The following is a 24,175-nucleotide window of genomic DNA, read 5'->3' as shown; positions in this document are numbered from 1 at the left end:
CCTGTCCTCCAGAAAATGGGTGATCATGGAGGAGCATGTGACCAGATGGAGATGGGGTGTCAGGATTGCTTCCTCTTGTTTGCACAAGCAACCCCCAGTCTGACTCTGTATCAGCATTGTGCCCTATTCACTTATTCTACTTGCTTATATGGAGCCATTAATTTCTACAGCACTGTCATCACTGTCCCCATTGGGGCTCACAATCTAAATTCCCTATTAGTTTGTCGTTGGCATTCGGAAGGAAATCAGAGGAAACCCAAACAATCATGGGGAGAACATGCAAACTCCTAGTAGATGTTGTCCTTGATGGGATTTGTACCCAGGACCCCAACGCTGCAAGGCTGCAGTGCTAACCACTGAGCTGCCGTGCTGTCTTTCCCTTGCACAAAAGGAGCAAGGGAAAAATTATGAAAACTAATATGAAAGAAAAATGTAGTCCCCACATTTACGCCTCTGGAAGTCTTCAAAGAAGTTGCAAATATTAAAACATAATGAATAAACACATACCAAGACAGTAATATAAAACGTTCTCACAACCATAACAATATCTGTGAGAAAGTTATAGACCGTTGTTCTCTCCTGAACTTGGCCGTGCAAGAAATATTTTTCAAGAAACTCTCCCTCTCCAATGAAAATTAAATATAAAATATGTTTGGGCCATTTACAAATTATAAGTTATTCCTTATGCAGCAGTAAAATGTTCAAATACTGTATGTCTGTGTATTGATCCTACTGCCAACTAATTTCGCTTGGGTTAACATATTCTGCAGCTCTGAGAAGTTATATGTCTAAGGCGTTTATTCAACAGTTAGACTTGTCTTCTCTCCCATTTAAAATATATATCGAAAGTACTTGAAGTACTCCTATATTGCTTACACTGGTTTCACATTATGTTTGACCCTACATTTGAGACTCCTTCCTGGACCCGAGAGGGAAGCCCCTGATGAAGAGTTTGGGACTGAACCGCTGATGAAGCCATACACTATAATGATACGAACAGAAACACTGTGCAGTCCGTCAGTCTGTTTAAGAGAAACACAAAAGTGCGGTCTGCCATGCTCTTGTGTCTGCCTAATGCTACTTTCCCACATTCGTGTGAGGTTTTGGTGTACTGTCCAATATTTTTATGAGATGGCACACAGAGCCCATTAACTATGTCCTATTCTGATCCTCAAAATCCAATGAGAATAGGACATGACCTTAGTCTCTTGGATCTCACACTCTGATCCATGATTTTCACCAAGGTGAGAATAGATCCATGACACTCTAAGGGTCCATGTGTCATTCAATAAAAAAAATTGGTCAAAACACATGGAGATTTCACATGGATGTGTGAATATAACATATAAAAGATTGATATCTCCAGAATGGAGGCTATACAGAGTACAAAGTGACTGCATTAGGGCAAATTCAGACCTCATTGATTTTTCATCAGAGTTTATATGCCAAAACCAGGAGTGGAATATACAGAGAGAAACTATATTTGAAAGATTGACACCAGTTTTGTGTTTTGGAAACACTCCAGGTTTTGGCATACAAACACTGATGAAAAATCACTGATATCTCATTGAGCCTTTATATTGAATGGATCCGTTGGGTCTCCGTTGGGGGTTGTGTACAAATCCCATTTTTCAGGGTTTCAGAGAGAAACCCCTTACAGCGTCTCAAATATGGGCTCAAACATGATGTGAACACAATTGAAGCCTCCCACAACGAAACATTGCTCAATCAGTCATGAGATCGACCAGAACCGTGCACCAACACTATTTAATAATCGACCAGAACCGTGCACCAACACTATTTAATAATCGACCAGAACCGTGCACCAACACTATTTGATAATCGACCAGAACTGTGCACCAACACTATTTGGTAATCATTCGGAGACATCCTCATCTTGTATTTCCTTGCACATTGCATCCCCATGTGTTATCTGAAGGAAGAAGTAGCTGATCAAGCTCTCAAGGTACCTCTTTATGCTAAACTTTACCACCTGCCTGCTCTTTACATCACTTCTAGTTGTTCTGATGTGTCTCATGGAGAGAATATATAGAAGTATTCATGATCCCATACAACGATCAGGTCACTTTCAGCGCATTGTATTCAAATTGTTTTGATTTCTTTCTACCCTGAAGAGATTAGAGGGTCTCTATGAATTATGTATGCTTTCCACTGCTTTGATAGTTTTCCAGTTGCTTCAATTCACTTTTGGGCAATACTTTGTATTGAATGCGGCACTTGTTAATAAAACAATCTGCAAACATCAAGGAGGCAAAAGATTAGAAAGAGAGAAGGAATTTTTCCCACAAGCTTGTAGCTCCTTAAAGATACCATCTACCACCAGACCCCATGGCAATATTAAATAACAGCACATCAGTATTTGTCTGCAGTTCTATATAAAATAATATTAATATTTTAGTTTGGGGGAACAGAGAAACAATTCAAGGGCTCCAGTCTGAGCTTCAAGTGAAATGCAAAGTAGTAGAGTATAAGCAAAGACAAAATAAAATGGCATTTACTTATTCATGACCATGTTTGATATTTTATTCTATTTATTTTTTTAAACTCATAGTGTATAGGAAGTACTTAACGGGGGGGGGGGGCTTGGATAAATCCAGCTGATAGCAGAGCCATGACAGTTTTGCTAGATCTAAGGACACTAATGAATACTGGCGGACCCTATTGACATACATAATAGAATCAGTCAGTATGCTCTCAAGGTTTTGTGGCAGTAAAATATATTTCTATAGTTTGTGATAATCTTGCTACTAAAACCCTGAAATATTGCCAAAAAATGGCAATGTAAACTGTGTCTTATTGATTTCAGTAGTTGTAAGGGCTTTATTTATTGGAAAAAGTAGCAATACTTTACAGAACTGTACTATGCAATACAGAACTATGGTCCCTGCCCTGCAAATCTGAGATAATTTATAGCACAATATATCTGCATTGGGTTTTGAAAACTTGAAAATCCTCTCTGCTTGTAGTGAATCAATCTGTTATGCATTTTCTCCATTTGTAATGCATTGGGTTAAATTATGTTCAAATCTGCAGCAAAATCTGCATGTAACAAAAAATCTAGAGAATTGTTAAGAATTGAGCAGAGAGGTGACTGTTTTCCTTCACCATAAATCTCCCGTGTAAGAGGGGCCCACAAGTTCTTAATAGGGTTTAGGTCAGGGGAGGAAGGGACCCTGCCATAAGGCCTTTGCTTGTAGCCAAGCAGTGGAGACTTTGGTGCATGCAATTGAACATTGAGGTAGAATTTTTCCTGTACCACTGCTTGAAGAAAGTATTTTCTAAAAACTAGCAGGAGGTTAAGGGTAGGGTGGGGAGTTGATTTTGAGTCCATCTTTTAATTGAAAAGTCCAATTAGCTTAGTGTCAATATTTTCTTGAAGAAATCAGTTTCACGTTTTAGAGAAGTCCTCTGCCATTTCCCCGCACCTGCCTCCTGTCTATTACTGACCGGTCCCTGAAGCATGAGTGACCTAGAGACAGGAGGCAGCGGATGAGGAATAAGGAGAAAGGCAGGAGAACCGTGAGTGCAATGTCCAACCCCACTGCGCTTTTGACTCATTAGCTACAATTAACTATATAGATTTTTCTAGAACAACAAAACATCATTAAGTACCTTTATATACATGTCATTAGCTTAAGATGTAAAAACCCTGCTAAAAAGTTCTCTTAAAGGATCCATAAATATATCTAATTAAATTATTTGTGTTACTTCAATTGATTTTCATATCTCTATTTCTCTTGTGTTTTTAGAATGGCTCACATTAAGTGGGAAGCAATCATTTGGAAGTGTCTGGGAAAGGTAAGCCAAGGTATTTAATTACCATATGCATGAAAAAGCAAAACTATTAAATATGTAAAGGCAGATAGCAGGATTACTTCTGCTGCAAGCATCTGTGTAACTCCAATGCTCATACAGTAGGAAATTCTCTGCTATAGTCTTCTCTAATATATTTAGACTTAGGGCTCTCTCCCACTTGCAATTAAATCGGAGAATGCAATCCGATTTAAAATTGCATTTGTGCCACTTTACTCCTCTGCTTCTGTTCTCAATGGCGTATTTTTTTCCTGCTTAGATCGTATCGAGATCGGACAGGAAAGAAATCCGCAGCATGAGGCGATTGCATGCTGAATTGGGATAGCACCCACCCGTATAACTCTATGGGTGCGTGTGAAACATCGCACCGCACTCGAATAATTACTTTCTCCATCTCCTCCACAGCTGTGCTCCGATCCTGACATGCGAGAGGATCGGAGCACAGAGCACTGATACTCGGCTCACTCTCGCAGGAGTGTCATTATCATATCGTGGGACCCAGCCTTATATTGACTACCTGCTTTTCGAGGATTTACCATACGTTCCTAACCCCTTAGTTAGCGACTTAAAACTGACCTGAGATAGAAGTGAATAGCATTCCCCAATGGATGAAAATGCAGCAGCTATCAGCTGGACACTATAGCTGTCTCTTTGCTGCATCAGTCATATCGGTGTTGGTATCAGCCATAGTCGTTTAACCCCCTAGATGCTGCTGTCAAAAATGACTATGGCATCTAGGTGGTTAAAAGAGTGTGAAGGCTTCCTCTTTCCCCCCTTTGGCTTCCTGACATTATGATTGTTTGGTCCTGATGATTGCCATGGCGATTCATGGCCAAATAATGGCATTATCTGCTCACTATAGAAGTTAGCAACATTTAGGTGGAAAAAATAACATTTTTCTTTCCTGTCATGCCACTTGGCACTAATTCCTGAAAGGCAGCTAAAGGGTTAATAAATTGCTTGACAGCCGTTTTGACTATGTTTTTAAAGTGGTATCATTTTGGTGGGTTTTCCAGTATAAATGTTCCCCAAAGTCACTACTAAACAGAATATGTCCCTAAAAAAATAAGTTTTCAAAATTTGTTGAAATAATGAAAAATGCTGCTACAATTTTTAAGATTCTAGTAGTCTAACAATATAAAAGATCATTTTACAGATAGTGCTGATGTAAAGCAGACATGACATAAATGTTATTTATTTACTATTTTTTGTGGTCTGACTGTCTGGATTAGGGCACATTCAGTATCTGGTCAGTATTTTACCTCAGTATTTGTAAGCCAAAACCAGGAGTGGGTGATAAATCCAGAAGTTGTGACGGGTTTCTGTTATACTTTCTTACAAATACTGATGTAAAATACAGATCAAATACTGAACGTGTGAACGGGTAATCATTTACAGTTTGAAAATTGCAAGTTTTTAGACATTTTTGTCAAGTTTCTGATAGTGTTAGTAAATAAATTCAAAACATTTCAACCTAAATTTACTATTATCATAAAACATAATGTGTGAGTGATCTCGAGAGTTTCATAACCATGAGCCCAAAATTTCAATGTATTGTTCACTGAACCACTTGTATCACTTTTTCCTTGTAACATTGTACTCCCTAAGGCTGGAGTCACACACAACCATTAAAAAAATGGTCCCATTTTAACGGTCCGAAATCGCACAAAGGTATCTTAACCAGTGATCCATTTTTGATGCGATTTTTCTTAATTGATGCGATTTTAATTGCATGTAAGGATCTGTTTGACATCCGTCTGGCGAGATTTTCTCGCTGGGTAGCTAAATGGACATATAATGGAGCCCAATGACAGGTTTCCCCACACAAAGAATGAATAGATCTAGACACACACATATATATATATATATATTTTATACATGTCATAGAGACACATTAATAAATATATTACAAATTCATACAGTTCATCATAGCAGAAAAGCCGCAGAAACATTTGCCGGCTTTTGTATAATAATTCTCCTGCCCGACGTGAAATGACACATGGTTTACATATAGTTAACCATTTAATTTCATGTTTTTTTTGTTATGTCTATCACTATTAATTAGATGAGTGTTTGTGGGTAAAATTTGGGACTTGTAGGGGTTAATTTAAGGGGTTAATTCATTGTAATAAATTGCAGGGACTCCTGCTGACGTCACTGAGGCTGCAGGGAGTCCCCGTAATTTCATACAACGAATTAAAACCTTAAATTAACCCCTACAAGTCCAAAATTTTACCCACAAAACCTCATCTAATTAATAGTGATAGACATAACAAAAAAAAACATGAAATGAAATGGTTAACTATATGTAAACCATGTGTCATTTCATGTCGGGCAGGAGAATAATTATACAAAAGCCGGCAAATGTTTCTGCGGCTTTTCTGCTATGATGAACTGTGTGAATTTGTAATATATATATTAATGTGTCTCTATGACATGTATAAAATATATATATATATAAATATATATATGTGTCTAGATCTATTCATTCTTTATTTAACCGGTCTCTGTGATTTTACTGTATTGGAAGAATTCCCGGCTTTTGCTAAAGGACACCGGGTGCGATTTTTTCGCAACTCACATATCGGGTCCGTTTTTAGTCCCATTTTTTCTCGCCCCCATAGATTTGTATTGTCGAATCCGATCCGAAAATCGGTGACAATCGCAGCATGCTGCGATTGTCTCGGTCCGAGGATCGGATCCGATCAAAAATCGCATAATGAGAGCTGCCCCATAGAATAACATTGGGACGAATGCAATGCGATTTTTTATCGCATTGCATTTGTCCGATTTAATCGCCAGTGTGACCCCGGCCTAATTCTGTAAAAAACATTGTTCATCACCAAATTGCTCTTATATTGTTGGGAGATGTTGCTCTTTGCAAATGTTTAAATACCATTCTTACCAATTTTTATTCATGGAAGCTAGGCAAAATTGTGAGCGAGCCCCCTTCCTTGGATGATAAGCAATCCCTCATATGAATTCTCAGGATGCTTTAGGCTATGTACCCATGTTGCAGAAATGCTGCGGAAATTTCCACAACATTTCCGCACTCCTACCGCGGGTAAAACGCATGCAAATTCGCACACAGACAGCACACGGACAGCATCCGTGTGCGGTACATGTTTACACGGACCCATTGACTTGTATGGGTCCGTGTGATCAGTGCTGTCGCACAAAAACGGACATGTCAGCGTGTTTTGCACACGGACACACGGTCCGTGAAAACACGCTGACATCTGCATAGACACATTCATGAGAATGTGTCTACGTGTGTCAGTGTCTCCGGTACGTGAGAAAACTGTCACTACACGTACCGGAGACACTGACGTGTGAAACTGCCCTGAAGGGTCTATATAATCCATATCAATTGAAAGCAGGGCCATCTGAGGGGTGATTAATAATTTTCTATTGAGTAGTTTATTAATTAAGGAAGAAACTTGATCCCGTAAATTCTTAATTTTTGGACAGCTTCAGAAAACGAGGAGAAAGCTGCCTAGGAGACCACAGTTTCTCCAACACAAGAGAGTCCGGACTTATGTAGGCTAACCTAATTGGGGTAAAATACCACCTGACAAATATTTTGTAACAGTATTTGTGGAGGTGCATGGAGATGTTGGAGGTGTAGAAGAGTTTAAGAGCATTTTCCCATTGGTCTGGACTCTCTGGAGAAAATTGATCTTCTAGGTCAGTTTCCCATTTAAGCATATAGGAATTCTTGATGAAAGTAGTACCTTTGCTGAAATAATTATATAAATTTCTCGTGCCCCAAAACATTTTATGGTTAATGTTGCTTAAGAGAATGTATATAGTTTCAGATAAGGGAGATTTGCTTGTTAGATGTTTTTGAACAAAATCTTTCAACATCAAAAATGAAAAAAATCAGTAACTGCAAGGCTGTATTCAATTTTACCTCAGCATCTGTAAACCAAAACCAGGAGTGGCACAGTCAGAGCAAAAGTATAATAGAAACATGTCACCACTTTTGCATTGTTACCCACTCCTAGTTGGTTTTGGCTTACAAATACTGAGGTAAAAAACTCCCCAAATACTGAACGTGTCCACTTGGCCTTATAGAGCAGTCCACCAAATGTGTATAAGCATCATACTCCCTTGCAGATTAAGGAAAATGGTTGCTATAAATCGCCACTGCAGTACACTAATCATTGCGATCTGCTCCGATGGTTGCTCTTGGTCTGTGCTTGGCACCTCCTTTCACCCCTCAGTGGCAGGCCTTCCTCCTGAGACAGCGCAAAGTCCTGTAGTGCACATGTGCTGACTTTACTTCCGGGTCATTTTCTCCTTCAGCAGGGTATAGCGAACCGTGGCTTTCACAGGTCTGTGCTTTAACTGCACAGGTTAGAGATTTGCAGCCCTGGATGGGTCACAATAGAGATATCATCCATGTGCGTCAAAGCATGAAGGATGGCTATTGCAGGGAGAAAGGAGGTGCCGAGCACATACCAGCAACTCTCATTCGACTGGGTCGTTGAGATTACCATACAGCACAGGAGAATTACAATATTTAAAGTACTTTCTTTGATATGTGGGTGAGTGGGGGGTTTATATTCATTTTGGTGGACTGCTGTGTAAGCGGACTTACAGGTGGTGCTTTTAGTTTATATTGGGGAAACCTGCTGACAGGTTGCCTTTAATCAGACTGTTGGCAGCAGATTAATCTCTGTACTGTCCAGCCGTTCAACTGTAAATATATATGTATTCAGGAACAAAGATAACACAGCTTACAACTGGTATTTCTTACAGCTTAGGGTCTTCACATCTTCTCTGTTAGCTTGCAAGGTGAAAGTAAAATGTGCTACAGCTACAAACAGGGAGCAGGAACTTCCTGCTTATTTTTTAGGAACATATTATTTGCAATATAACACTATTCCTGGAGAGAAAAACCCATTCACTATAAACAGTAGTAAATAGTAGTTTATGCAATCTATACAATAATAAGCATTATTCCAACATAGAAAACACATAGACTGCATGCGGATGGCGATGTGCGCTGTTAGTGATTTTTCATAGACTCTTATTTGTAATTTTTTGTCTCAGACTCAGATCAAAAACAGACATGACTGTATGACTTGGTGTGGAAAAAAACAGATATGTGAATAGGCACAATGGGTATATGTTCTACCTCCAACTGGCTGTCATCTACCACCCCCCAGAACTAGCCATCTCCACCTTTCTTGACCACTTCACCACCTGGCTACTCCATTTCCTCTCTGCTGACATCCCCACCATCACCATGGGTGATTTCAACATCCCCATTGACACTTCCACCTCAGCTGCCTCTAAACGTTTATCGCTCACTGCCTCCTTTGGCCTCACTCAATTGTCCTCTGCGGCCACTCACAAAGATGGTCACACGCTGGACCTTATCTTCACCTATCTCTGTTCCCTCACTATTCTCACTAACTCACCCCTCCCCCTGTCTGACCACAACCTACTGACACTCTCTTCCCACTCCTCTCCTACTGCGCAACCCCCACTCCACAAACTCGCTCACCCTTGCAGAAATCTCAAACACCTCAATTTACAGTCCCTTCTTCCTCTCACAGACATAGCTTCTGTAACAACTCTGCTGGCATCACTGCATGGCCTCCCATCCCCCGCACACCAACTTACTTTCTGCTTCAAGCCATGCTGTGAAATCCGTCTGTTGCCCGCCCTGAGCTCCATGTGCTATGCCTCTTGTTTTCCTGCTTGCTCTCCATGTTTCCTGACTGTGTGTATAGGGGGGGGGGGGCGCCTGAACTCTCTGGTTCTTATGCAGTCAGGGTGCACCTGTGTAACATGTCCCTTACCAATCACCTAGAGGCCTTGACTATTTAGTTTCGCCACCCCCACTGACCTTTGCCTGTGCAATGTCTATACTGAGTTAGTATCTTGCTGCTGAGGAAGCCAGGCCCTGTTCTGTGTATCTCCTTCTCTGTAGGAATACTCTGTCTCGCTTTGTACCTTGTCCGCCTGCCAGGAGGCAGAATATCCTGGCCCTTGAGTCTTGTTCCCAGTACCTTGTCTTTACTCTGTCCGCCTGCCAGGAGGCAAAATATCCTGGTCCTTGTGTCTTTGTCCCGGAGTCGCTGTCTGAACTTAGTTTTACCTCTGTCTGTCAGTCTCCTTGTCTGTGGTTCCTTCTCTGCCGTGTCTTTCCTTGTGTCCTCCCTATCTGTGCATCTGCACCCTAGCCGCTCTGTCTGCACGGCTCCCTAGCCGCTCTGTCTGCACGGCTCCCTAGCCGCTCTGTCTGCACGGCTCCCTAGCCGCTCTGTCTGCACGGCTCCCTAGCCGCTCTGTCTGCACGGCTCCCTAGCCGCTCTGCCTACTCCGCACTCCTGCCGCTCTGCCTACTCCGCACTCCTGCCGCTCTGCCTACACCGCACTCCTGCTGCTCTGCCTACCTGCACCTCCTGTGTGAACAGGTCCAAACCTGTTCTCTCATATACCACTCCCGCTTGCCCAGTGTCTCCAAGCCGTGCCCGCTTGCTCAGTGTCTCCAAGCCGTGCCCGCTTGCCCAGTGTCTCCAAGCCGTGCCCGCTTGCCCGGTGTCTCCAAGCCATGCCCGCTTGCCCGGTGTCTCCAAGCCGTGCCCGCTTGCCCGGTGTCTCCAAGCCGTGCCCGCTTGCCCAGTGTCTCCAAGCCGTGCCTGGCTGCCAGTGTACCAAGCCGTGCCTGCTTGCCCAGTGTCTCAGCCTGCCTGTTAGTCACACCTGTCCAAGTGACTTGTCCCCGGGTGGGACCAGCAGCCACAGCCAGACACCACCCTGGAGTGGCACCCGACAGCTATCTGCCGCACAAGCCTGACCTCACCATCAGAGGCTCCAGTGAAGACCGAGGTAGCTGTAGTAGTCACGCCCCTTCCAGGGTAGTCTGGTTTGTGGCACAGTGGGGCCACAAACCCACGGCTCGCACCATTCAGCCAAGGTGCGAGCGTGACAGCTTCCCTTCATGACACAGATGCTGCTGCCACTTTTTATAAGACCACAATAACAGCAACACTTGATTCGGCCGCCTCCCCCATGCAGAGCAAAACTCGTACAATCAACAGGCAGCCCTGGCTGACCAGCCTGACCAAAGAACTGAGATGGGTTTCCAGGGCCACTGAGCGGAGATGGAAGAGAACCCGTTCTACCGAGCACTTCAACGCATAAAAGCAGTCCCTTGCCAGCTTCAAGTACACACTCTCTGCCGCAAAACAAACTTACTTTGCATCTCTCATATCCTCCCTGTCTCACAACCCTAAACAGCTTTTCAACACTTTCAATTCTCTACTCCATCCCACAGCACCTCCTACCTCTCCTCTCATTTCTGCTGAAGACGTTGCCTCCTTCTTTAAGCAGAAGATCGATACGATCAGAGAAAGCTTTGGCCCGCAGCTCCCAATGCCCCTCTTATCTGCGCAGCTCTGTTCTTCCAAAACCAGCTTCTCAACCATGACAGAAGATCTGCTCTCCACATTCCTGTCAAGATCACACCGTACCACTTGCGCACTTGACCCGCTACCGTCCCACCTTATCACTAACTTTGCCACAGTCTTCATCCCAACTCTAACACACTTCTTCAACCTTTCACTTGCAAATGGTGTCTTTCCCTCATCCTTCAAACATGCCTCAATCACACCCATCCTCAAAAAGCCCTCCCTTGACCCATCCTCTGTGTCTAACTATCGCCCGATATCTCTTCTCCCTTACGCCTCAAAACTACTGGAACAGCATGTATATCTTGAACTGTCCTCCAACATCTCCTCCTGTTCCCTCATTGACCAGTTACAATCTGGCTTCTGACAGCATCACTCAACTGAAACTGCCCTAAGTAAAGTCACTAACGACCTACTAACTGCAAAGAGCAAGAGACACTAGTCTGTCCTACTTCTCCTGGACCTGTCTTCTGCCTTTGACACCATGGACCATTCCCTCCTGCTACAGATTCTCTCATCTCTTGGCATCACAGACTTGGCCCTATCCTGGATTTCATCATACCTAACAGACCGAACATTTAGTGTCTCCCTCTCACACACCACCTCCTCACCTCGCCCCCTGTCTGTCAGTGTTCCTCAAGGCTCAGTCCTAGGACCCCTACTCTTCTCCATCTACACCTTCGGCCTGGGACAGCTCATAGACTCCCACGGCTTGCAGTATCACCTCTACGCCGATGACATACAGATCTACCTATGTGGACCTGACCTCACCTCCTTACTGACCAAAATTCCACAATGTCTGTCTGCTATTTCAGCCTTCTTTTCTGCTTGTTTTCTCAAACTGAACATGGACAAAACAGAATTCATCATCTTTCCCCCATCTCACTCTACCCCTCCACCAGACCTATCCATCAATGTCCGTGGCTGCTCGATTTCCCCAGTCCCGCACGCTCGGTGCCTTGGAGTGATCCTCGACTCTGCCCTCTCTTTCAAACCACATATCCATGCCCTTGCCTCCTCCTGCCACCTCAAACTCAAAAATATTTCCCGGATCCGCGCATTCCTCAACCATGAAACCACAAAAACACTAGTGCACGTCCTTATCTCCCGCCTCGACTACTGCAACCTCCTACTCTCTGGCCTCCCATCCAGCACTCTGGCACCACTCCAGTCCATCCTACACTCTGCTGCCCGACTAATCCACCTGTCTTCCTGCTATTCCCCAGCCTTCCCCCTATGCCAGGCCCTTCACTGGCTACCTATTGCCCAGAGGCTCCAGTTCTAAACCCTAACCATGACATACAAAGCCATCCACAACCTGTCTCCTCCATACATCTGTGACATGGTCTCCCGGTACCTACCCGCACGCAACCTTCGATCCTCTCAAGATCTCCCTCTCTACTCCCCTCTCATCTCTTCTTCCCACAACCGCATACAAGACTTCTCCCTTGCCTCCCCCATACTCTGGAACTCTCTGCCGCAACACATCAGACTCTCACCAACAACAGAAACCTTCAAGAAGAACCTGAAGACCCACCTGTTCTGACAAGCCTATAGCCTGCAATGATCCTCAGTCTACTGAACCACCGCACAACCAATTCTACCCTCTCCTAGTATATCCTCACCCATCCCTATAGACTGTGAGCCCTCGCGGGCAGGGTCCTCTCTCCTTCTGTACTTGTGTGTCCCTTGTCTTACACATGTTTATTGTACTTGTCTATATTTTCCCTTTTCACATGTAAAGCGCCATGGAATAAATGGCGCTATATAAATGTATAATAATACCTGTGAAAAACACAGAACACGTATGTGACTGACGGACGTCTAAATGAGGCCTAACTCTGAGGCAAAGCATCAAATAAGTTTTTACTTGTTTTTTACAAAATGATGTGCATGGCACAAATGGTTGAGACCAGCTGCACATGGTAAAAAAAAATTCACACAGCAGATTAAACACTATTCTTTAGTAGAATGCACCAGAAATGATGTGGGCATTGATAAATGTGGATGAACTGGCTCTGTTTTTTTCTTGTACTGGAGCTTCCATTTAAAACACTGAAAAAAAAGGCTTATGGTTTTGTAGTACTGGAATTTACTGGAATAAATTGGAGCTCTCACTTAACATTCAGCTAACAGATGTGACTGTTCTTCACATTTTTTACCACATAGATCATCTTTCCACCATAAGAGTTAGACAATGTAGAAGACATTGATTAAAACAAAGTCCCTGCATTGGAAATCACCATTGTGATGTTGTGTCCACATTGTCAAGAAGATGATACTCGGCCATTCATACACACACCTGTCTCTCTTAGCTTCTTTCTCACCCCATCACCTGACACAACACAGACGATGGCACCTGCAGGCCTCCCTCAGCCAGTGAGCCGTAAAAATATGTGCCCCATCCCTCACGCTACACACTACAATATGTGAGCCTGAGCATGAAACACTTGAACAGATGGCAGCGAGGGAGGGGTCTCCCTCTTAAAAGGAAGCCCCAACTGGGACTGTCAAAGGCAACTAGACGACAAACTTGTGTCTAACAAGAGCAGAAAACAGCAGCACTGAAAGATCTCACATGACTGCGTCATTTGCTCTGTGTGAGAATTTGCTGAATTCATTATCAATTTAGTGTGAGGAAACCTTCAGAAGGCATGCAAGAAAAAATATCTCCATGTCTGCATCATCAAGGCAAAATGTTTTCACATCCTATTAAATGTAAACATTCCACAATTAGTGCTATATATTTGTTTTTAACTGATAGATGTTTAATAAATGTGTAATATGTGCTAATTGTATTGTAAACTATGGAAATTAGAAATAATTCACCAAGAACAGCCATTTTGGTGTAATGTGGTGTGGGGCGGTAGCTGTGGGTGAGGTACTCGTCTTTTGCGCCCCGGCACAATACATGAAGATGGAGGTCCTGCCTGGCTGTGTGGGCTTCATCCATGGTGGCACTACGACATTGCAGGCCTTGTGATGCCGGTGACTTCGGCTAGCAAGGACTGGTTGTTAAACAGTTCAACGAGGAAAACCACCACTCAAAAATAAACAGTCTTTTACTTGACATTAATTTGGTGGGAACAATATACTATAGATAGCTGGTGCATAACTTCACAAATGTTTTCTTTACAATACAGAGCATGTTCACACACAGTCTCTCTACTTCTTCCAAGCTTACTTGTTTCTGCCCTAAGTTCCTTTGTCTTCACCATAACCAAGCACTGTATTACAGTCCAGTAAGAGAGCATCCTTCACTTCAACCCACAGTTCCCCATGTTTTTCCCTTAGGGACTATGGCCGGTATTTAGCTTCTCTGCTTGCTGTCACCTTGGATCTCCCACCCAGGGCACTCTGTTCGTCTGACATTCTCTGCTCCATCCTGTCTTGTGAACTCGGGGAGATACTGCTAAGCATCCTGTCCCAGGACCAGTCTTCAGTAAATCACTCCTGTCCTTCAGTCACTTCTCTCGGGAACACGCTATCCACTGCTTTGGTCTCCACTCATGTTGGGGACACCCAACTCATGTGGCCTTGCTGAGTACTCAGAACAAAGGTCTGCTCTAGCTTCAAGCTCTGCCCTGTCTGTCTTCCTGACAGGAAACTGTCTGTCTCCTGCACTTCAGCCCATCTCACTCTGGGCTAGTCCCATCCGTTAACCCTAACTCTCCCTACTGTTGGGCAGAACGCAACACTATCACTAATAATGGATGTCACAATACACATTATACATTGCAACAATATGCGTGTCTCAAGTGGGAACGTGGACAGTATGTCCATCTCCTTACATTGAGACAAATACATTAGAATAACAACTGGATTGGCCAACAGTCTAATCTGTATGGGGGCCTCAGTCTATTGATTGTCGGGGGGTTTGAGGATCTGGCATGTCCAATTTTGGACTTCCTATCCTTTTCTTCTTCCAGGGATAAGCCGTTGTCAGACATTCGGTTGAGTGTGCTTGTGTATGGGAGAGCTGGCCAAGATTGCTGCCAGCTGAACCATCGTTCAGCCAACAGCCATCTAATGTGTATGGCGAGATACTCAGTGACTTAAAGGATTGTCCAGATTTCTGTTGGTGCTCACAAAGTTCTACAGAATATTGTAACTGTCACTTCAGGAAAACTTGCAGCAGTATGCTTGTGTTTGACTGTATTTCCTCCCTCCTCCCCCTCTCTTCTATATAGGGTATCTGGACACAGATACTGTTGTAATTGCTGTGGACAATGCGGCCCACTGCTGGACTAGCACAGCTGACATTTGCTAGAATTGCCATATGGCCAGTCTGATCCTGCTAGAATAAGCAGTGAAAGAATGCCATCATACATCATGTCCCAGCCAGAGAGTCCTTCTATACATAGTGGTCCATAGGCAGTGCCTCAACAAGACGATTCTCCATACAAAATGCCCATGCGGAGAGTGTCCCAATAACCTTAAAAAATAAAAACACTGTGAGAGAGAGATCAATTCTGTCTTCTCTATAAAAATAATTTGGTTTATTTAATTAATTAATGATAAAAGACCACATAAAGACACAAGTGCAGACAGGGATTACATCTTATTCAAAAAAGCATTTTTACACGCTAAAGAATAAAAACAGCCAGTGTTTGCTCACGTTATTTCCCCCTTTAAAGCCTCATTCACACTAACGTAAAGCTTTACTGTCTGTGTTACGTCTTAGGCCAGTCTCACATGTCCAGATAATTTTTCCGGTACCGAAGCAAACCGTGTCCATGTGGACACGTGGTACCTCCTTGTGTCACACGTGTGGCAACTGTGTGCTGCACGTGAGCCGCATCAGGACCCCACGGACGGCGCCGGGAAGAAGCGCTACAGTAAAAGGGCTGTCCCCGGCGGCTGGTGCTGATCGCGGCTGTCATTCTTCTCTCCTGCTCTGCCGGCAACAGCAAGCGGGAGAGAAAGAATGAATGAAAACCCGACGTAGGGTCCCCCTCAATTTATGAACCAACCAGACGAAACTTACAGCTGGGGGCAGAGCAGAATGACAGCCGCGATCAGCAGCAGCCACAGGGGAACAGCAGCTAACAGTAGCACTTCTTCCCCAGCGGCCGTCCGTGAGCACTGAGGACGGTGCGAACTGTTCTCCGTGTGCACGTGTACAGCATTTTTGCAGACCGTGCACTCCCTCGAACATTGACATGTCTCCGTGTTTTTCTCACGGACCATGTGTCTGTGAAAACACGCTGACATGTGCAGAGACAAATTCATTTTAATGTGCCTACATGTGTCAGTGTCTCCAGTCGTGAGGAAACTGTCACTACACGTACCGGTGCCACTGATGTGTGAAACCGGCCTTACTGTGGGTTTCTGACCTGAACTAAAAGCCTTAAGGTACTGTCACACTTAGCGATGCACCAGCAATCCTGACCAGCGATATGACGCGGTCAAGATCGCTGGTGCATCGCTAAGTGGTCGCTAATGAGCTGCCACACAGGCAGATCTCACCAGCGACATAGCAGCGGTCAGGGGTCGCTACTTACCTGTCAGATGAGGCGATCCTGACGTCCTCCCGCCCGCGTCCAATCAGTGGGGGAGCCGGTCGGAAGTAAGTATCAGACATAGCGATATCGCTAGCAATATTGCTGCTGCGCCACAAAACCAGTGACGTTATAGCGATATTGCTAGCGATATCGCTTAGTGTGACAGGCCCTTAAGGCTACATTCAAACATCAGTGTGAGTGTTATCAACCAAGAGAAATGAACTGATTTTTTTCTCAGGTGTCATCCTAGTTGCATCCCAGTTACTTTAGTTTTTTTCTCATCACTTTTTAATTCAGTGAAACAGGAAGACTGATTGATCTTTTTTATCTATTGACTCTTAACAAAGTTTCATTCATTTGATACAAAGTAGGAACTCTGAAGTACTAAGTCTGCTTTCCTAATTTCATGTTCCACAGATCCTCATAGACTTTAATGGCCAATCTGCAAAATATATGTGAATAAGACACACTTTGAGACTCATGGACCGAAGACATGGACCCATTTTTAAATCTATTGTGTGTACAGCTCAGTGAAACTATATGGGGCAGTGTGCTGTATTAAAAAAAACCACAGCACACAGATGTGTCACACGGACGTGTGAATTTAGTCTTAAGGCTGGAGTCACACTGGCGAGGAATACGGGAGAGTGAGAGGCGCTAAAAGCACACATTAGACACGGACCAATGATTCTCTATGGGGTCCCTCGCACCAGCCGTATATTTCTCCTCAGTATCCTACGCTCCGTGCCACTCGCAGCATGCTGTGATTGTCAGCGTACTACACCCGTAATACGCCAATGCAAGTCTATGGGTGCGCAAAAAATACGGATTACACACGGACCACACATGTGACTTGCGAGAAATACGCACCCAGGTGTCTTTTAGAAACCCTGTCATAGGGCTCCATTATATGTCCATTTTGCAAGCCTGCAAGAAAATCTCGCCATACGGATGCCATACGGATTGCATACGGATGCTGACATGCGCAAAATACGCGACCATACCTTGATTACGGATGACATACGGAGCACTATTTAGGGGTCTGTCATCCGTATTACGCATGTAAAATACTGACCGTATTTTGCGCAGGTTAGTGTGACTCCAGCCTAAGGGCCCTTTACACATAGCGATATCGCTACATATGATACTTACCTCCGACTGGCTCCCCCGCTGGCTATCGCTGATCGCGTGAGATCGGCCTGGTCCATTTCTCGTCGTCGGCTTCCTGCTGGCGCCGACGAGCAAGCCATTGACGCAGGCGGAAGACGGTCACCCTCGCCGCGTGTGACGGTAAGTATAGACCACCTACCGCTGCTATGTCGCTGGTGAGATCTGCCTGTGTGGCAGCTCACTAGCGACCATTTAGCGATGCACCAGCGATCCTGACTGCATCATATTGTGGTCGGGATCACTGGTGCATCGCTAAATGTAACAGGGCCCTTAGGCTAGGGTCACACAACTGTTTTCTCTCCATCGGAGAAAATGGTCCAATTATGCTAATCAAACACTGATCAGAGTTTGATCAAAATGGGATCTGTTTTTCTCAGAATTGTAGAAAAAAAAAGTTTATCCACCTTCTCCATTCTGTCAGTCAGTGACAATTGAACTGCACTCAGATATCAAATTGGTGCGGTCCAATGTTTTCCACAGACCCTTAGGCCGGGGTCACACTAACCGACGCAAAATAAGGTCAGTATTTTACATGCATAATACGGATGAATGGCCCCTAAACAGTGCTCCGTATGTCATCCGTAATCAAGGTGTGGTCGCGTATTTTGCGCATGTAAGCATCCGTATGTAATCCGTATGGCATCCGTATAGCGAGATTTTCTCGCAGGCTTGCAAAATGGACATATAATGGAGCCCTATGACAGGGTTTCTAACAGAAACCAAAGAATAGATATAGACACATAGAATGCATATATATATATGTGTGTATTCTATGTGTATATATCTATTCTTTCGTTTCTTTATTAAACCTGTCAGTGTGAGTTTACTGTATAGCGTACTGAATTGCCGGCTTTGCTAAAAGACACCGGGTGCGTATTTCTCGCAAGTCACATGTGTGATCTGTGTGTAATCCGTATTTTTTGCGCACCCATAGACTTGCATTGGCGTACTACGGCCGTAGTACGCTGACAATCGCAGCATGCTGCGATTGGCACGGACCGTAGAATATGGATGAGAAATATACGGCTGGTGCGAGGGACCCCATAGAGATTCATTAGTCCGTGTCTAATGCGTGCTTTTAGCGCCTCTCACTCCGCCGTATTCCTCGCCAGTGTGACCCCGGCCTTAGAGTTGCATTGCCGATTTTGATCTGACACTTAGGCTGGAGTCACACACAACCATTAAAAAAACGGTCCCATTTTAACGGTCCGAAATCGCACAAAGGTATCTTAACCATTGATCCGTTTTTGATGCGATTTTTCGTAATTGATGCGATTTTAATCGCATGTAAGGATCCGTTTGACATCCATCTGGCGAGATTTTCTCACTGGGTAGCTAAATGGACATATAATGGAGCCCAAGGACAGGTTTCCCCACACAAAGAATGAATAGATCTAGACACACATATATATATATATATATATTTTATACATGTCATAGAGACACATTAATATATATATTACAAATTCATACAGTTCATCATTGCAGAAAAGCTGCAGAAACATTTGCCGGCTTTTGTATAATTATTCTCCTGCCCGACATGAAATGACACATGGTTTGCATATAGTTAACCATTTCATTTCATGTTTTTTTTTATGTCTATCACTATTAATTAGATGAGGGTTTGTGGTTAAAATTTTGGACTTGTAGGGGTTAATTTAAGGGGTTAATTCATTGTATTAAATTGCAGGGACTCCTGCTGACGTCACTGAGGCTGCAGGGAGTCCCCGCAATTTCATACAACGAATTAACCCCTAAAATTAACCCCTACAAGTCCAAAATTTTACCCACAAACCCTCATCTAATTAATAGTGATAGACATAAAAAAAAAAAAACAACATGAAATGAAATGGTTAACTATATGTAAACCATGTGTCATTTCATGTCGGGCAGGAGAATAATTATACAAAAGCCGGCAAATATTTCTGCAGCTTTTCTGCTATGATGAACTGTGTGAATTTGTAATATATATATTAATGTGTCTCTATGACATGTATAAAATATATATATATGTCACAAAACTCAAGATAAAAAGCGGACGGCACCGCTGTTACCGTGTGACTTCAAATGATGTGCGGCATGCAGAAGCCCAGCAGCTGGGAATCTCGGGTGCCAGACCTGGAAACAGTCAATCCTGGGAATCCATGCAAAGAGAAGAGGTCGCACTCATCGAGATGGAAGTTTCACTGATTTATTGACATATCATGAACATGTCAAGTCGGGGGAGTGACATAAGGAGTGCTAGAAAGGCTGACAACGGCCGTTTCGCGCAGCTCGAGCGCTTCAACGGGTCAAACAGTGGGGGGAAGTGCCGGGTTCACATGGAAATCACATCACTCCGTACCTCCTACCTCCACAGCTGCTGTCTAAGTGACATTAGTGAATTAAAAACATGCTGAGATGCATTACAACATACAAAAGCATAAATACAACTTAATATATATAATATATATATGTGTCTAGATCTATTCATTCTTTATTTAACCGGTCTCTGTGATTTTACTGTATTGGAAGAATTGCCGACTTTTGCTAAAGGACACCGGGTGCGATTTTATCACAAGTCACACATCTAGTCCGTTTTTAGTCCCATTTTTTCTCGCCCCCATAGACTTGTATTGTCGAATCCGATCCGAAAATCGGTGACAATCGCAGCATGCTGCGATTGTCTCGGTCCGAGGATCGGATACGATCAAAAATTGCATGATGTGAGCTGCCCCATAGAATAACATTGGGACGAATGCAATGCGATTTTTTTATCGCATTGCATTCGTCCAATTTAATCATCAGTGTGACCCCGGGCTTAGATCAAAATCGGACGACATTTAAAATGTTTTTTTCCTCCGACCACTGGATCTGAGGAAAAAACTGGACATGTGCACAGCAGTAATGAGCGAATGTGCTCTGTGATACTCGGATATCACTCGAGTATCTGGGTGCTTGGATGTTCTTGGCAATCGCTGAGCATTGGCTGGTGCTCGGATTTAATGCTCAAATCCCCGACCCTGCATGCTTGGTGACTGTTACACAGCTAATAAAAATGCGGGCATTGCCTGTCAGTTATTGCAATGTCGTAACCATCTTGGTAGTTTCATTACTATGATTGGCTGCACTACCACATCAGAGATTAGAAAAGTACCGGCTCATTGACACGATTGCACAGCTCAGGGACAGTTCTGATTGGAGAGAGAAAGTAGTTGTCCAGGCCTGTGTGCTCAGTTTTAGTAATCAGAGTCCTCTAGTAATGATACTTTGCTGAACCATCATTCTAAAAGCCCTTCTAAGGCTAGTTTCACATTTGCGCTTTTGAGCGCAGCGACGGCCTGCGCACGACCGCCGCTAAGCCCCGCCCCCTGCCGCGCCTTTGCCGGTAGCTCCGCCTACCGGCGCAAGATGCTGCATGCGTCCTGCGTCCCCTATCTTTATCACTGGGGGCGCAGGCCGTGCGCAGTATGCGTTTGGCGGCACATGAGTCATTTTCACGGTGCGCCGAGCGCAACCAAACTGAAGCAGGTTGCGTTTGGCGCTGGTCGGCGCACCGTGAAAAGGACGCATGCACCGCCAAACGCATACTGCGCAGGGCCTGCGCCCCCAGTGATAAAGATAGGGGACGCAGGCCGCATGCAGCGTCATGTGCCGGTAGGCGGAGCTACCGGCGGAGGCGCGGCAGGGGCGGGGCTTAGTGGCGGCCGCGCGCAGGCCGTCGCTGCACTCAAAAGCGCAAATGTGAAACTAGCCTAAGGGCTAATCTTGTGCTTTGCTGTTTCTATGTGAAACATTCTGCATTTAGCCTAGGGACAGCTGCTGGAGCAGGGAGAGTGGCGGAATACAGCCTCTAGACATGACTTAGGGATTTGCAATCCATTGCCAAATATATTGCTGCTATGTGACCACATTGGTTTTAGGGGGGTGAAAAAATTGACTATATTGTTATCATTACAGTTTAACCTACTTTGAGTTACATTACAGTGGTGTTAAACTAAAAAAAAATTCAATAATATTTTACTGGATTGAATTTGTCATCCATTCAGTTTAACGTTCTTTGTGTTAAATTACTGTGGCATTAAACTCCAAAAAAGTTCCAAAAAATGTACTGGATTGAAATTGTCATCCTTATAATTTAACGTGCTATGTGTTAAATCACGGTACTTTTGAACTAGAAAAGATCCTCTGTGCCTGCTGCAAGTGAACAATTTGTTTTTATTAAAAAAAAAACCTTGATTTCCAGAGACCTAGCAATTAGGAAATGCATAAAGGAAGGGGAAGTGGAAATCCTGATGATGGCACACGCAGAAAGCGAGAATGTGGGGCAACTGCATCTTTCCCTATGTTAGGTGCTTGCCAAATCGTTGTTCCAGCACAGCGTTCAGCTCTCCGTACCACAGACCTTGAAACGAAAAAGAAAGTTCCCAGCCACCCACCCACAGGCCCAAACGCTAATCGGGCACATTTTCAGGCTGCTTGTCGTGGAAATGTTGACATTTAAGCTTGTGAACACAAAGGATTTCTGCCAACTCATGGCGGCTGCCGTCCCTCGGTACTTGGTCATTCGGTCCCCAGCCGACACTATTTTTCCCAGTGTGGCGTCTCCGCCTTGTGCCAGCACGTGTCGAGGAATATAACCTGTGCCCTTACCAAGTCACTTACTGGAATTGTCCACTTTATGACTGCCACATGGACAACGCTTATGGCGAGGGATGCTACATTTCCCTGACGGCACACTAGGTGAACATTGTGGAAGCCAGAGCGGAATCCCACCCTGGCATGACACATGTGCTATGGATGCCAAGGATTTCTGACCCTACTTGTAACAGGGTTTCCTCCACTTCCTACACCAGTTCCTGCACCCTTCCTGCTCCTCCTCATCTTCCATCTCTGGTTTGTTATCTCACAGCATGTCGCACACATCAGCCGGAAGCTTGGAGCTTTGCAGCACTGCCTCAGCGAAGCGGCAGCAGGCTATCATGGGGTTACCGCAACAGAGAGGAGCCAGAAGACCACAGCGTCTGATTGCTCCTACTACTGGCCTAAAAAGAATCACTTCACCTTTTTTTTAAATGGTGTTAATTTATTTTGCCAGTACTTGGGTTAATTGGCCATGTTGGGATCTCTGGCAGTCTAAGCTCTCAGCTGAGCACAGTTAGCAACCCCTATCCCCTACATAATCTGGGTCCTGACTGAAACACATCATCAGAGCTAGCTTATGCTGCATGGCTGGGAGGACTGTTGTTTGTTGGTTATATGAGAAGGAGCTTAGTGGATTTATCTGTGACTGTTGCTTGTGTTTGTAAGTGTGATAATTCCCTGTCCTCCTCTAACTTTGTTTTTTTCCCCATCCTCCACTCCCCGTTGCATTCCTATGTTATTTATGATGGAATATTTGTATGCCTAGTATTTTCAGTTGCCCTTGTTCATGTTGCCTTGTTCGTCTGGTTGGTGTACTGCGGTGCAATGTAGCTCCCCTCTTCCCTGGGTGGTGGAAGGGAACAGAAGGAGGGCGGTTTCAGGAGATTAGGCAAGGTTGGTGTTAGGAACGGCGGAACGCACTAAATAAAATAAATAATAAAGTGTGTTCGCCACTCGGGGTCCACCGTGCAGAAGGTGTTATAACTGCTGCTGAGTAATGGCAGACGTGCTATATGGCGGTATAATGTGCACGGGTTCAACTTCACCCGAGGTGCGCAAAGCGGACTCTGTTAACTCACAGAGGCGCTGTAACGTAAACATACAAAAAGCTGAGCCTGTTAGTGTCACAGGGCTCAGGTAAATGCACACACGGTATCTAGTCACAGTAGCAGGACCCAAGGCAGAGGAGCTGCGTCCGTCTAGACCTATCGTGCATGTGGCATCACTACTGCGGACGCCAAGGAGGGCTGCAACTGCAGCGTGGCGTAGGACACTGCTGCTAGTCGACAAAGCAAAGAAGCAGCCGCAATGTCGGACGCTAGCACTGTGGATGATGGTGTAGTGGCTTGAGGCTTGCCACGCGCTGGCCCAGACTCTAATCTAAGTCCCTGTACACATTCGTAATATCAAAGGGAGGGGATCTTAACCCCTTCACGACCAATGACGCCACATAGGCGTCATGAAAACTGGTACCAATCTGATCAGTGATGCCTATGTGGCGTCATGACTTTAAAGCCTCCCTGCGGGTCGGGTGACCTAGGTCACTGAAAGGTCACCCAACCCGCAGATACAGGGGGCTTTGTACTTCACCACGGGGGCGTGGCTTCGCCCCCCACA

The 24,175-nt window shown here is 44.5% G+C and overlaps 1 protein-coding gene across 3 annotated transcripts in view; it reads left to right on the top strand.

Annotated features, from left to right (window-relative positions):
* CDK15 (cyclin dependent kinase 15) overlaps positions 1–24,175 on the top strand; it is a 425,222-nt gene that overhangs the window by 241,896 nt on the left and 159,151 nt on the right. For all 3 annotated transcript variants that reach the window (XM_073551521.1, XM_073551520.1, XM_073551522.1), the window contains one exon: positions 3,771–3,819. In XM_073551521.1, the coding sequence (XP_073407622.1) occupies positions 3,771–3,819 (49 nt within the window). The remainder of the gene's footprint in view (positions 1–3,770; positions 3,820–24,175) is intronic.

Source organism: Dendrobates tinctorius, unplaced genomic scaffold (assembly GCF_039654945.1).
Source record: "Dendrobates tinctorius isolate UK_male_01 unplaced genomic scaffold, ASM3965494v1 ptg000177l, whole genome shotgun sequence".
Lineage (NCBI taxonomy): Eukaryota > Metazoa > Chordata > Amphibia > Anura > Dendrobatidae > Dendrobates > Dendrobates tinctorius.
Note: the sequence above shows the minus strand (reverse complement) of the source record. Positions and strands in the feature narration are given on the sequence as shown.